The sequence below is a fragment of the Ips typographus genome, linkage group LG1 (assembly GCF_016097725.1).
Source record: "Ips typographus isolate SLU linkage group LG1, UJ_Ityp_2.0, whole genome shotgun sequence".
Taxonomy (NCBI): domain Eukaryota; kingdom Metazoa; phylum Arthropoda; class Insecta; order Coleoptera; family Curculionidae; genus Ips; species Ips typographus.
Genome location: NC_138422.1, coordinates 3,567,044 through 3,580,206, shown reverse-complemented (window position 1 = coordinate 3,580,206; position 13,163 = coordinate 3,567,044). Strand labels below are relative to the sequence as shown.

General features: G+C 35.2%; 5 protein-coding genes across 6 annotated transcripts; 1 reads left to right on the top strand and 4 right to left on the bottom strand.

Moving 5' to 3' along the window:
* Window positions 1-65: 65 nt before the first annotated feature.
* Window positions 66-3,894, bottom strand: LOC145724702 (pickpocket protein 28-like). Of its 2 annotated transcripts, none has more exons than XM_081973111.1 (10): window positions 3,112-3,894; window positions 2,753-3,062; window positions 2,421-2,563; window positions 2,262-2,364; window positions 1,952-2,051; window positions 1,741-1,892; window positions 1,433-1,634; window positions 830-1,100; window positions 716-775; window positions 66-664 (listed from the first exon to the last, which is right to left on the bottom strand). In XM_081973111.1, the coding sequence occupies exons 2-10, from the start codon at window positions 2,986-2,988 to the stop codon at window positions 204-206; spliced, it is 1,728 nt and encodes a 575-aa protein (XP_081829237.1). In that variant the 5' UTR covers window positions 2,989-3,062; window positions 3,112-3,894; the 3' UTR covers window positions 66-203. The 2 variants fall into 2 exon arrangements, with proteins under 2 accessions (XP_081829237.1, XP_081829229.1); XM_081973103.1 differs by having other exon boundaries at window positions 2,753-3,010.
* Window positions 3,895-4,644: 750 nt separating this feature from the next.
* On the bottom strand, window positions 4,645-7,005 carry LOC145724777 (uncharacterized). Its single transcript, XM_081973205.1, has 7 exons — window positions 6,581-7,005; window positions 6,360-6,524; window positions 5,829-6,103; window positions 5,421-5,656; window positions 5,246-5,367; window positions 5,041-5,192; window positions 4,645-4,987 (listed from the first exon to the last, which is right to left on the bottom strand). Exons 1-7 carry the CDS (start codon window positions 6,762-6,764, stop codon window positions 4,844-4,846), a joined length of 1,278 nt encoding a protein of 425 aa, XP_081829331.1. The 5' UTR covers window positions 6,765-7,005; the 3' UTR covers window positions 4,645-4,843.
* Window positions 7,006-7,076: 71 nt separating this feature from the next.
* On the top strand, window positions 7,077-7,699 carry LOC145724901 (centrosomal protein 20). The gene is made up of 3 exons (XM_081973383.1): window positions 7,077-7,236; window positions 7,289-7,498; window positions 7,547-7,699. The coding sequence occupies exons 1-3, from the start codon at window positions 7,203-7,205 to the stop codon at window positions 7,681-7,683; spliced, it is 381 nt and encodes a 126-aa protein (XP_081829509.1). The 5' UTR covers window positions 7,077-7,202; the 3' UTR covers window positions 7,684-7,699.
* A 418-nt stretch (window positions 7,700-8,117) lies between these two features.
* On the bottom strand, window positions 8,118-11,364 carry LOC145724784 (uncharacterized). The gene is made up of 4 exons (XM_081973217.1): window positions 10,678-11,364; window positions 10,468-10,620; window positions 9,724-9,902; window positions 8,118-9,669 (listed from the first exon to the last, which is right to left on the bottom strand). The coding sequence occupies exons 1-4, from the start codon at window positions 11,251-11,253 to the stop codon at window positions 9,342-9,344; spliced, it is 1,236 nt and encodes a 411-aa protein (XP_081829343.1). The 5' UTR covers window positions 11,254-11,364; the 3' UTR covers window positions 8,118-9,341.
* A 164-nt stretch (window positions 11,365-11,528) lies between these two features.
* Window positions 11,529-13,162, bottom strand: LOC145724872 (uncharacterized). The gene is made up of 2 exons (XM_081973352.1): window positions 12,850-13,162; window positions 11,529-12,085 (listed from the first exon to the last, which is right to left on the bottom strand). The coding sequence occupies exons 1-2, from the start codon at window positions 13,004-13,006 to the stop codon at window positions 11,778-11,780; spliced, it is 465 nt and encodes a 154-aa protein (XP_081829478.1). The 5' UTR covers window positions 13,007-13,162; the 3' UTR covers window positions 11,529-11,777.
* Window position 13,163: the final 1 nt, after the last annotated feature.

The following is a 13,163-nucleotide window of genomic DNA, read 5'->3' as shown; positions in this document are numbered from 1 at the left end:
TAAATAAAAACGTGGATTAAAAAAAAATTAAGTTGATAATGAATGATAAGGTTGTAGGACACCAATACATTTTCATGCTTCAGTTTTATTACCGATTATAGAAAGATATAATAATAGAGAGGATAGGTATCTCTTTTATAAAACAGCTCGGTCGTCATATATTATTATCAAACAGTAGTATCGCAAAATTTTCCATTTCAAAGTTATTTCGGGTGAACATATAAATCATTGTTAACTAAAGCGGGTGATCCAGACCAATAATGTCGACCGTAACGCTTCACGTTACAAATCAACTTCAAGGACAAAAAGTAGATCACTTCCACTATGGACAAGAACGAGAACCCGGTGAATAATCCTAAAATGCCGCCGCAATTGGCCAGAAAATCAGTTTCACCGTACAATTCGTTCCGTTCCGAAGTGATAAACTGCTGTTCCTTGAAAAAAATATTGATGCGGGTCAGTTGGATTCCTGGAAACTCGCTCATGTTGGCCTTGTGGGCCATGAACAAGTTTTCCCACATGAAATCGGCTTGCGAAGTTTCAGCATTGTACACCAATGAAGTACAGCCTGGCAAACATTCACAGTTTGATTCCAGTTCGTCGACTTCATCGGTAGCTTTTTCGCGTTTTAGTCCGGCCTGAACTTCTTTTTCTAGTAGCTCATCTAAAATGTTCAGCTTAATACGACTATAAACACATTGACAGAATTACTCACTTTGGGCTTCAAACATGCAAATTATACTACCGGATCCACAAATTTCTGTGCCTTCTTCATCTAAAGAAATCCAAAAAAATTGAGAAACAACTCCCAGATTATTGAAAAACTTACGAGGCATATGATAGGCCACGCATCCGCACTTTTTTCTGGTGTAATTGGTCAGACACTCGACTTGACAGTTTTGCTGAGTGTAATTTTGGTAGAAAGCTAAATACCGCTCTTTGGGGAAGTAGCATTGGCGTCTGTGCGGGTCGTAATCTTTCAACCCGTCCGACGTGGTCATCATGTCCGGTTTAACAGCCACCACCACTTCTTGATTCAGAGGAGCTCGGAAGTATTGCATTCCCACTCGAGGAGTTTCGGCCGGGTTATGCAATAAAATCTACCGACCCAAAAGAAAAATCATGTTCTGTATTATTCTAAAGATAATTCTTGTATTAAAGATATAAAGTATGTACCTACTCAGCTCAAGTCATTAGGGTAGATAAAGGACCCGTTTTAGTTGAAAAGTGACTTAAGAATGGGCTCATTCCACATTTTTTTTATTTTATTTCTGAATAGAACGCAATATATGAAATATGTATCTAACAAAGGGTGTTTGGTGTTTTCACAAATATGGTAATAATTTAATAATTATAAATTCAATTTGAAGGTTAACTAATCTAGTAAAAGTTGTTTCATATCTGTAAAATTGCACAAAGGAAGATAAACTACCTTAAATCCTTGCACAGGTCCTCTGCATAAGAAATCTAGGTCTTGTTTGTAGGCCCTTAGTAGCAACAGAAAACCGGAAGAGAAGCCTGCCGACATAGCCCTTCGCGGATAAGTACCGGTAGAGGAGTTTGAAGGATAACCATATTCCAAACTCCAACCTTGCGATTTGGTGCCGTGTTTCATGTACTCTCCTGGTATAAACCTAATTTAAAACACTTAACTTAACATTATAAATGGAAGATGATTTAAACTGTTTTAAAAACTGACAGAACCTATTTAGAAATTAATATTAGTTTATAGAATCTTACACGTTGTTCCTCATCAACTCTGTACGATCGAGCATATTGAAAGTGTAGCACATTCCTTCTTCGGTCAAAATCGGAGTGAAGAAATCATGGCAAGAACCATTGACTAAGGTGTATTTGCAGGTCCAGAGCATTTCGTCAAACTGTGGGGCAATCTGCAAGATTTAAGTTTAGTGAATAACATACACCCTTTCTAAGTGTAGCTGAAAATTACGCTCATTAAAAAGTTGATGGTATTGTAGTCTGTGGTTTGGTTGCCTGTGTGGAACAAGTGATTCTCGCAGATCAAAGCCAAATCGGTGAATTTTCTCATCCTGTAAATTTTCATTGGGAATACAATCATAAGTAATCCTACTGCAGATCTGAGAATAGACAGCAGTTGTAACCGTAGAGTGGATTCCAAAAATTACTTAGTTTCTAGTGTCAAGATACATTGTTTTTAAGTCTTATTCCTTAGATTCTTTAATTGTATTAATTAATCAGTTTGATAACTCTAGAAACTGATTGCCAGACCTCATACTTACTCTTCCTCAGTCATGTTATCGTTGCCGCTGATCACTTGATGGTAATATTCGGTGAAATTGAATTGAGTTTGTCTGGCTTTGGTTTCGGAGCACACAGTAACAGCTTCAAATATACACAAAATATGCAAAAGCTTTAACTTTTTAAAGGAGGAAATTTACCTGGAAAAGGCACTTGCCAAACTGGCGTAGGACTCCTGGCAAAACTCACGAGAACCGGAGAAGTGTCCCATTTGATGTAAGTCTGTATGATGAGGTTGATGCAAATGTAGAGGGAAATGCAAAACAGCGTCAACCACCACAACCTTTGAATATTGAAAAGAACATATTTTATAAAACTGCCAACTAATAGACAGATGATAATCTGCCAACCACAGACAGAAAGAACCGGAAACTATGTTGCTAAATTTCATATATTTTCCCACATATTCTGTGGTTATTCAGTTTAATTTCTTTTTTTCGGGCACTTTCTGTGGAAAGAAATGAAAACTAACCGTTCAAAAATTGACATCTCTTGGTCTCCCATATACTTAAATCCATGGATGCCAGTATTATTGGAGTATTCAGCAAAATAGTCGTAAAAATTCTTCCTAAAACCTGGAAACGGCCTGCCAGGCTTTTTGGGATAATCTCCTTTACCAGAACGTTTCCTATTATAACTACGGCGTTTCTTCACTTCTCCAATCTCCACCAAATTGATGGGATCGTGGTCCGGATGCTCCACCGTCATTTTTAATGCAGCGGCAATCGAACTGTGGTCAGTAAAATTGCACAAACCGACATTTAATGAGTTGCAATAACGAACTAATTGATAAAAATGTAATAGTGAGTAGCTGGAATTTTAATTACTTACGCGGGTTAATAGGATTACTGTTTAGTCACTGCCGGATAATCGGTCATGCAGCCCAAACCATCATACAATGAGCCAAAAAGTGTTTTCTGGATAATTTTTATAGGGGGGTTGTGTCACATACTTATATAGCTATGACAATAAAAACGTGGATAGTTTGCACCAAACCTCTAATTCTGTAATGTATACAGTGTGGAACAGCCAAATGGAATAAATTCGATAACGAATAAATGAGAGCGTGTTGGGAAAAACGCTTGGACACGTCGATTTGTATTTTTACATGCGCATTTATTAAAAAAAATAAAAATTATATAGGGTGTGTCATGTGACAGTGGCCGATACCAACTTTCTTATTTTAAATACAACCCCCTGTATATTATTAGTCTTTTGGATTCTTCAGAAAATTCTAGACATAATTCATGTACAATGTCCCATACCTATCTTCAACTGTTTCGGAAATATTAAGTGTTTTCAGATGTATTACAACAATTAACATTAAAAAAAAAAATTATTTTATTTCACAAATTCGCTACATTACACTCAATACTTATTTTCACGAACATTTTGAACATCTCTTACATTGAAATTAATGTTTTTTTGTTTTTTTTTACATTATTTGTGAAATAAAATAATTTTCTTTTTTTAATATTAATTTTAGTAATACATCTGAAAACACTTAATATTTCCGAAACAGTTGAAGATAGGTATGGGACATTGTACATGAATTATGTCTAGAATTTTCTGAAGAATCCAAAAAAATTATAATATACAGGGGGTTGTATTTAAAATAAGAAAGTTGGTATACTGTCACATGACACACCCTATATCATTTTTATTTTTTTTAATAAACACGCTCTCATTTATTCGTTATCGAATTTATTCCATTTGGCTGTTCCACACTGTATAATCATAAGTTCGTTGTTATTTTGTGGAATTTTGGATACCAGAAGACGTGCAAAAAGTCTCAAATAATTGTCTTAGTTTTCAGTAAAAAAAAAATCAAGAAATTAACGTAAATTGTAAAATTTTTGTATCACAACTTTCCAATATCGTTTTTGTATTAAAATATTGCTAAATGTATATTTGCTCACGGTTTAGAAGTTATTGTAGTTTGTTGCAATCAACTTTTGTGTGTGATTGTAACTTTACCATTTAAAGTTTTAAGTTATCATTCTGCCTATCAGGTTATCATATTTTCTTCAGATTTTCGGACTCGCTCTTACTATCATTATTTATTTCTGTGAGTAACCGTTTAGTCAAAAAAACTACTAGTTACCCTGTATACTTCAAATACATCGTAATACAACACATTTAGTCAATCTTAAAATTAGTATGTTGGTGCAGTTGGTCTTTAACCATTCGATTCCACTTATAATTACCAGCAAACTACAGGTTAAATTTGCATGTTCACAACTCTTCAATTAAATATCCTGGACGCGACCACTATATAAACGTACATATAGTCGCACGCCCTTCCCACGGGGTAACCCCAAACGCCGTTTTCAATTTTATACACAATTATTAAGTTTCTGTTAATTACTTTTGAATATTTTTATAATGAATATCATGTTATCTAATTAACGCACCCATGCTTGGAGTTGTAGGCGAAACCTAAACCCTTGCAAACACGCTAACCCTTTAATAGACCTAGTTGTATGAAAACCGGCCATCCTCGAGCAAAAGTATTTTTGGTGAAGATTAACTGAAGTTTATAAAAACGACCCTTAATGTAATACTACTGGCATCCACCACCGCATTTTTTCTTAGGCCTTTTCTCCTGAATGGTGGTGATGGTCCGTTGGATTGTTTTCTCTTCCATTCGTTGCACCGATTGGAATTCTGAATAATCTTTTTCGGGTGGTTCCGAAAACAACGTTGTCTAACCCCCCACAAATTATAAAGCCTGTCTTAATTGATTCTACAAGTTCTTACCTCTTTGTTAGGTTCTCTGATCCTGCGTCTCTCCCTCTTTTTCGCGTCCTCCAAGGCGCTTTCAGCTTCCAGCGTTTTTCTCGCAGCTTCTTCTTCCATGTTCTTCGCCATTTGAGATGACCAGTCACCTGCAGTTTTCTTTCTTCTTTCAGCTACAAATTAAATCTAGAAGTACGGTACTTCAGTTACGCGATATAATTCTTACAGGTCTTCTTTTTCTCTCTGGGTAAAGGCTTAGCGACTCTACTAGCCTCATCTTCTTCCAACCGAATATACGCTTCAGTTCGAACAATATTCTTCCCTAACAGCCCTTCAAGTTCGTTTAATCTACAGACCACTCATGCAATGAGACTATTAAAGTGTAAAAAAAATATTCGTACTGTTCCTGTTTCTCAATTTCTTCATCTTCCAATTCGTGCAACTTTTGTTCCATGATCGCGGTTTTCATGGTGGACTGAGTGGTTTCTCGTTTGTGCTGGTTCTTCAAATCATCCAGTCGGCTTTCCAGTCTGCGGTTTTCTTCAGCTAGTCGTTTTTCTTCAATCTTCAACCACTGTAATCTGTGGAACGCTTCTTGGCGTTTTTGCAGGTCTATATCATCCGCATCTCTTTGAATCTGTATAAGACATTTGGAAATATTGCTTTTAAATATCATTTGGAGATCAATTTCGAAGTTGAGAAAATAGAGAGTCGCCATTTTCGCTTTCAAAAATCATTATTAATGGCTTAAGTAAAATTTCGGAATTCTATTATTTTCAAGAATGTTAACAAGCTAATACGTAAGTTACCAGAGCTGGTATGGGACAAACGTAGTTCAAGAACTCATCCTTGTCTTTCGCGTATTTTTCGAAATCGAAATCGGGCACCATTTGGAAAATTTCGCTAATCATCCACAACATTTTGTTATTAAACATGTCGTAGCGTTCTTGGTAAAAATTGGTCGTTTGAATTTGTTCGTTAACCAGAACGTCACTAACGTCCTGGGTCATGTTCTCGTACACTTTGGTCACCATTTTCCTAAACGCGGTCAGATCGTCTTCCATCACTTTACGCATGGTTTCCCCTGTATAAAAACAATGTAGTACAAGCTGTCCAAAGTCATATTCGTTTGGGTTTTAAAAGAAAAGTGTCATTTACTTTCAGTCATCTCAATAAAATTAGTAAAAAATAAATATACTCGAAATTTTATTGAATTCCGAATAGCAAAATTTTGCCTCAATTTAACTTTCCAAATACCCGAGATCCCCATGAAGGGGCTCAAAAAACGGACACAGAAATTGATTAAATATGACCATTACTATATCTATACCTATACTAACCGTTATCAGCAGTAAATTTGGATACTAAATTGACAAACTCATGCACTCTAATTTTGGTTTTGCTCGTTTGCAGGTGTTTTAAAACGCTTTTTATAGCCTTCTTGTCCTCACCCTCTGGGTTGCCCCTACGAATCACTTTCTTCCGAATCTCATCAAAATTGATTTCTGCAATATAGAAAAATTATGCTTTTTTACTCATTTTTTGAGTGGGAGAGCCAAACCTTTTTTCTTCCCCACAATACTGAGGGCAGGCAACTGAAACTCTATAGTCTTCTTGTCGCCCTTCTTCGGTTTGTCCGGTTTTTTGTCATCGGGTTTAGGTGGCTGATTGCCGGCAGGTGGCTGCTGTGGCCTGGGGAGATTACTACCCCTCGGTTGGGGTATTCCCGATCTTTGTTGCGACATTTTGCTCAACTTTTCAATTTAGTGCTAAAGCTAAACTAAATATAACTGAAACTAAAGACAAGGACAGATCCTTCGCATAACACAACACACTGCGGACACTACTAAGGCGGTTACTATACAAGAGGCCGCAATTAGAGTACCATTCATTTTAAGCTAACAGCACAAAAAGGACAAAGTCCAAATCAGATTGATCCACGTGGCTAGTATGAGTACTTCAAGAGCGCATAATAACATTTTTCAAAAACTGGAATTTTGACATTGATTAGTTTGGTTTATACTACAAAACCGACACCAGTTAATTGAGTAGTACCTAGCAGATCTCCCCTGTATAAAATTAACACCGGTTGCCCGGGAAACCAACCCTGACCAAAAGGGTGTCCAATACCAACAAATGCCACACAAAACAGTCAAAACAACTCATTTTAAGCGCTGTAAACAATGAGTGAAACTGCGGAAGCAACTTTACTGCAAGGTACAAACCCTCGTAGTTATAAAATATGTAGTATCAAGTGTTTTTTGTGTAGCAATTAAAGAATCACTGCAGAAAAATGGCACCTTAGGGCGGTTCAAGGGAGAAATTCGAGCGGCTGTGATGAACGTTCTGAACAAGAATGCCTCAGGGGATTGCGGAGATGCTCCCCAAATTCCTGAAGAAACTAAATTGATCAATGAACTGATCCGGGAGTATTTAGTGTGGAACGGCTATTTGTATAGTGAACAGGTCCTAGCTGCAGGTAAAACGGCTTTCTAGCTGTAAGCAAGATTTAAAGGAGATTTTGCAGAATCTAGTCAAAATGGAGATAGAATTAGTAGAGATGTACTGACTACAAAATTGGGGGTGATGGACGATTCCAAGACCGCTAAAATACCGCTTTTGTACTATGTTGTGTCGGCTTTTCAGGTGAACGAGGACGAATAAATTTATGGTGAAGAAACATATACGTTTTTAACTTTGAAAGTTGTCAAGATAATGGAAAAAATGCGATACTTTCAAACAAACTTAACAGCAGTTGCATAAACCAAAATATTTTAACAATACTGTGACAATACTAAAGCGGTCTGTGGACAATTCTTTGAGAAAATTTCCGTTTTTTCTGTGTCCTAGAGCACAATAATTGTTGCTTATTAGAGCATTTTTGTTAATCTATATTTTTACATACAGAGCTTATAATTCATTATTCTCTGTAGGTAAATTCAAGAAACTGTGAGACTTCTTCCTTTAATAAAGCTTTCATACACAGTAGGTATTACTACCAAAAGAAACATACTTTTGAGAAGACTTTCATGTTAATATATCAATACAAATTAACTGGATTAAGGAGTTTGCATCAAAGGTTAAGAAAAACTGTAATATTTTTAACATTGACGTTTATTGAAACAACAGTTTAGGAGATTTATTTCACAGCTACCAACAAGTAAAGTTAAAATCACAATATTATACTTAAATATATAGAGGGAGTGTTTTTTATGATCAGTACAGGAATCTCGGAAACTATAGCAAAAAATGAAACAGAGTGTACCTAAACATTGTACATTTTTTAAAAATTGAAAATTTTGGACTCTTGGGAGATCAGTTTACTTTATGTCAAAGTTCTTCAGAATCAAGAATATTTTTGAGAAAACTTATGGAAAATCAATAAGATCAACAAAAATGAAAAAACCTTCATAAGTGACATGCCGTAACGAATATGACGTAAAGTAAACTGATATCTTATTGTCACCAATATGTACATTTTCCAGATCTCCACCAAAAATTCCCATTTAAATCTTCACATATACTATAGTTTCCAAGAATTCTACGTCACACATCGAACAAAACTCTCCAGGTATGTAAAGAGTTTAAAGTCAATTAGCTATCAGATCATGGTATAGGGTAAAGCTTACTTAAAATAAAAAAATATAAGGAACTTTCCTATCATACAAAACTTACATAATATTAAATTCTTTGGTTACAGGATGACTAGAATCAAAAAACTTGACTAGACAAGTAGTAAATGTAAACAAAACCAGTCTTATCGCGTCTTAAAGGAAAACTTTTTAAATTACATCCATACAATGTAGAAAGATTATGCAAAGTCCGATTGTCAATAATTTTAGATAGAACATACACAGTTTTCAATGATGAGAATTTAAAGTAGAAAAACTGTCAGAGTAGAAAATTACCATTTACACAGCAAGTAGGATATGCAGGGTCAAAGATTTGGAAGTATTGTTTGGCAAAACAGTTGTAATGCTGAGAGCAAGTTTTTTAGTCATTTTTTGCCAAACATCAATAAACAACCTAACTAATACAGATTTTACTGTGTATAATACTTTTAAAGTACTATTGGGTGTATTGTTAGTACCTACTTCAAAGCACAAAAACATTGAATTCGGCTGAACCCAGCACAAAACACTTTTAAATTCGTTCAGTATAATTTAATATAATCATGCAACAAACAACATTAGGATATTACACGCAGGGAAAATTTATTAACTTGGTTGGCTGATATTTGTATATATGAACACTAAATCGGCTACAGTTGCAAGATAGTAAACAATCACAAAGAGAGGAAATGTTTTTTAGGTAAAATTGAACTAAGTATGTTTGTGCAATTGTAAGTGTTCCTTTTCCCGGAAACTTTTGTTGCAAATATGACAGGAAAACAAGTTACTGCCGATATTATGCTGGCGCTTTTTGTGCTGGGTTAAACCCTGTTTGGCACCAAATTTTCTAAAACAAATTTCACAAAAAAACTTTTTATTTGTCTTGAGTTTTAACTCTTTTTTTGGCTTAACAGCTTTCGATTGTTTAGCATTTTTAGTGCCGTTACAAAAATGCATTATTGTTTGCGACACTCCGGCCGTTTTGTCGATGAGAAATTGCTCGCCGCAAAAGCGGCAGATGGTTTTATTCTGATGCAATCTGTGACAAGCACACTGATGTTTTCAGAAGAAAAAAAAGAAGGACAATACTTACTTCATGTGCGTCATTAACGTCCTTTTTTGTAAAAATTCTTTATTGCAGATCGCGCATATTAAGGGTTCTTTACCGTGAAGTCTTTCATGATTGTCTAGTTCAAACTTCCTGGTAAATTTAGCACCACATTGCCCACACACATAAGAAGTGAGGGACCCATGAAATCTCAAATGTGTTACCTTCAAGAAGGTAAATATTACCTAACTACTAAGTCTAGCATAATTTGAAGTAAAATGGTTGTACATCATAAGACATTTTAAAAATTTCAGACAATTTCAAATAGACCACTTAATAAATAAAACTTACATTATGCATTTGTTGCAAATGTTTTGTAAGGTTTAGACTTTCTGACTTTTTATCCTGTAAAATCAGCGAATGATGCTATCTCACTTATATTACAATAAAAGTGAGTTAAGTGTTCTGTTTTTCAATTATTTGACTATATTTAGCCATAGGCCAAGTAATTACCCTTACTTCATCTAATTTTTGACAAATTTATCTCCTATAACAACGTTTACTTGTGTGCAAAAAAGATGTATGTTTGGCACTTGTTGCATAAATAACTATATCCCCTTTTCTAAGAACTATAAAACACTTCATAATATACCTATTATTATGAAGTATGTTTGATTGGTAAAAATTGTCACCAAAATGTAATCCTGCAACATCTGACCACAAATCAACAGTGTATACATGATGTATAGCCATTTTACTTTGACTTTACTATACAAATAATAATTTTACCAAATGATTCTCCCGAGCAAAAGTATCTCCACACTCATTGCAAATAAATGGTCTTTCACCTTTATGAAACTTTTCATGGGTAATCAGTTGCTTTTTCAAAGGGAAACTTTTACCACACTCCCCACACAGAAATGGTTTAGCTCTTTTGTGCACCTGAGTGACAACTTATCTAAATTGAAGCTAAACTTATAAAAGCAACTATGTACTTACATTAATATGGCTCATTAAATGATGTTTCAATGTAAACCTTTTATTGCACTCTCTGCATTGATGAGGTCTTTCTTTAGTGTGCAACAATAAATGTGTGTTCAAGCAATACTTGTGAGTGAATGTTTTCCCGCAGTGCACACAGGAATAAGGCCTCTCCCCTGAATGAATCCTTTCATGTGTGGCTAAATGGTGTCTCATCAAAAAGGTTTTGTTGCAATCTGGTTTGTCACACTTATAAGGCCTTTTTTCTGGTTTGATTTCTTTTGGGATTTTAATTGACAGTTTGATAGGTGGTGGAGGAGGGGTTTTGTCGGAATCCAGCTCAACTTCCGTCTGTACGAACCTTAAAAAGTGCTCATCACCCCCTAGGACTGGGTTATTACTGCCTACTGTACAGTCACAACTTGTGCTGGTGCAAGTAGATGAATGATTGCCAAACATAGAAGAGTCTAGTTTAGGATCCATTAGGCATAACGAGGACTGGCAACATTCTTTACTTTTAGATTCCCCAGGGTGGTTTTCTTCAGGCAAAGGGGGCTCCAAGTTCCAATATTCTTCCAGACCGTTGGGATTCATGGTTCGGCCTGTCAGTACTGTGTACACTGCGTAGCTTTGGCTGTTAGTTGGGTGGAATGATTAAAAATTAAATGCTTTTATTTTATTTAATTGGAAATTGCTAATGCTGAAAAGATTTTTGAAAAATCGATAATTTGAAATTTTGTTGGCGCATTTACGACGCTTGACAGTATTTTTTAATACTTGACATACGACACAGATTGATAACACGTGATCAAGAGGCATAGTGATGGGATATGGCCACGTGATCAAATTTTTGATAGGTAATTGAAATATTCAAATTCGTAATATTATATTTTATGTAAAAAAATCTAAAATAAAAACAACATACTTAAACAAAAGTAACAAGATTGTCTTTGGTATAATTTTGATTAGTCGTAGAAAAAATAGACCTATAGTCATATTTTTTTGGGGCTTCGGCCTATTAAAAGCACTTTTCCTTCCACATAGTGCTCAAAACGTTGCCCTCGTGCGATATAGCCATCATATCCACGCTTATTGTACAAAAACATCTTATATGCGCACTACCAATGTTTAATTTTATACCTTAAATATATAGAAAACAGTACTGCTATAGCACTACCAGTCAAGACAACTTTAGGACGTCGATACCATTTTTTGAAACTCAAACTGGAGGTATTTTCCACTTTAATTCTGATATCGTTTTTGGTCGCCTGGTTTCTGGCCGATATTGACAGTTGGTCCAGTAGATTGTTTAAGGAACGCACTTGCTCCTTCAGGAAGGTGTTTTCTCTTTCTAGAGTCAGTATGAAGGTGTTTTTTTCTCTTAAACTTGAACGCAATTGGTGGAGTTCTATGCCAGAATTTAAATCTGAAACAAAACAGTTAAATGTGTGAATATTAATAAAAACGAACTAAAAAATCTAATCAGGCAATAAGTTTTTAGGCTGAATAATTTTCGTTACAACCAAACGTTTATTCGTTTAACCGAAAACATTTTTAGCTTAAAATTTGACTGAGTAAACCTAAATCCGCATGTCAGTTTGACGGTTTTAAACAATCACAAATTACACACTGTGCTGAGATTTACGCAAATACTGCACATGTAAACTTAACATTAACCCCCATTTGCACCATCATACTTTAAACCAGGATTAAATTAAGTGTCGTTCATACTGTGACAAATCAGGTGTCAAAACTCAAAGTCTGAACCATACTTAACTTGAGCTTGGCTTAAAGTTCGAGGGTGCAAATAGCGGTAAGTGGAGGATATGGTGCCCTTAAACATGCCATGCAATCCGCTATAATTGATGAAGAAGCAGTAATAAGCAACTTTTTTGTTTATATAGGAAAATCGATATTTACTGTCTTCTCTTGTTTTGGGTTGTTAGGAAAGTCAGTATTTTCCTCTTCGATTTTTCTGAGTTGAATTGTTAATGTATTAATGTCCGACAGGGCTATTATTTTATCAATAATAACACCTATTAAGGTCAATTATCTAAGAAATAATGCCCTACGGCGTTATTTTCATCAATGGGCATGTTGTTTATCGGAAGATGAAACAACAATCGTTCTCTGGATAATAATAATGAAACATTTTCCGTTTCGTATCGTCCTATAAGTAGTATACTATACCTAGTAAATCGATGTAACTAAGTCCATCACTTAAGTTTACCGGTATCTTCGAACTCACTAGAACATGCCGATCACAACACTGAGAGACTGAAGTATTATTTGGTTCATTTGCTGCCACCTCCACGTCGTAAATTTCTTCAATTTTAGCTACGCTCATTTTACTTAAACTACTGAAATAACCTAAACAAATCCAACTTGAACTGTTTCTCTGCTATCGGTAGGTGCCAAGCTGCCAAGGTTAAGGAGGATAAACTTATTGGAATGAGATAATAATAGATAGGATGAATATTAGTCAGATCTGAATTTGTTCATGG

Bases quoted from the DNA above. Each gene is read 5' to 3' on its own strand.
- LOC145724784 (XM_081973217.1), bottom strand. From the start codon at position 11,253: ATGAATCCCAACGGTCTGGAAGAATATTGGAACTTGGAGCCCCCTTTG. The intron at 10,621-10,677 runs GTAAGTACATAG...GTTGTCACTCAG, and splicing joins ATTTAATGAGCCATATTAAT to GTGCACAAAAGAGCTAAACC. The intron at 9,903-10,467 runs GTAAAATTATTA...ACCTTCTTGAAG, and splicing joins TTGCTCGGGAGAATCATTTG to GTAACACATTTGAGATTTCA.
- LOC145724777 (XM_081973205.1), bottom strand. From the start codon at position 6,764: ATGTCGCAACAAAGATCGGGAATACCCCAACCGAGGGGTAGTAATCTC. The intron at 6,525-6,580 runs GTTTGGCTCTCC...TCTATATTGCAG, and splicing joins TATTGTGGGGAAGAAAAAAG to AAATCAATTTTGATGAGATT. The intron at 6,104-6,359 runs GTTAGTATAGGT...GTTTTTATACAG, and splicing joins CAAATTTACTGCTGATAACG to GGGAAACCATGCGTAAAGTG.
- LOC145724872 (XM_081973352.1), bottom strand. From the start codon at position 13,006: ATGAGCGTAGCTAAAATTGAAGAAATTTACGACGTGGAGGTGGCAGCA. The intron at 12,086-12,849 runs GTATAGTATACT...GTTTTGTTTCAG, and splicing joins TAGTTACATCGATTTACTAG to ATTTAAATTCTGGCATAGAA.
- LOC145724901 (XM_081973383.1), top strand. From the start codon at position 7,203: ATGAGTGAAACTGCGGAAGCAACTTTACTGCAAG. The intron at 7,237-7,288 runs GTACAAACCCTC...TTTTTTGTGTAG, and splicing joins GGAAGCAACTTTACTGCAAG to CAATTAAAGAATCACTGCAG. The intron at 7,499-7,546 runs GTAAAACGGCTT...GAGATTTTGCAG, and splicing joins TGAACAGGTCCTAGCTGCAG to AATCTAGTCAAAATGGAGAT.
- LOC145724702 (XM_081973111.1), bottom strand. From the start codon at position 2,988: ATGACGGTGGAGCATCCGGACCACGATCCCATCAATTTGGTGGAGATT. The intron at 1,635-1,740 runs GTAAGATTCTAT...GTTTTAAATTAG, and splicing joins GAGTTGATGAGGAACAACGT to GTTTATACCAGGAGAGTACA. The intron at 776-829 runs GTAAGTTTTTCA...GGATTTCTTTAG, and splicing joins CGTGGCCTATCATATGCCTC to ATGAAGAAGGCACAGAAATT.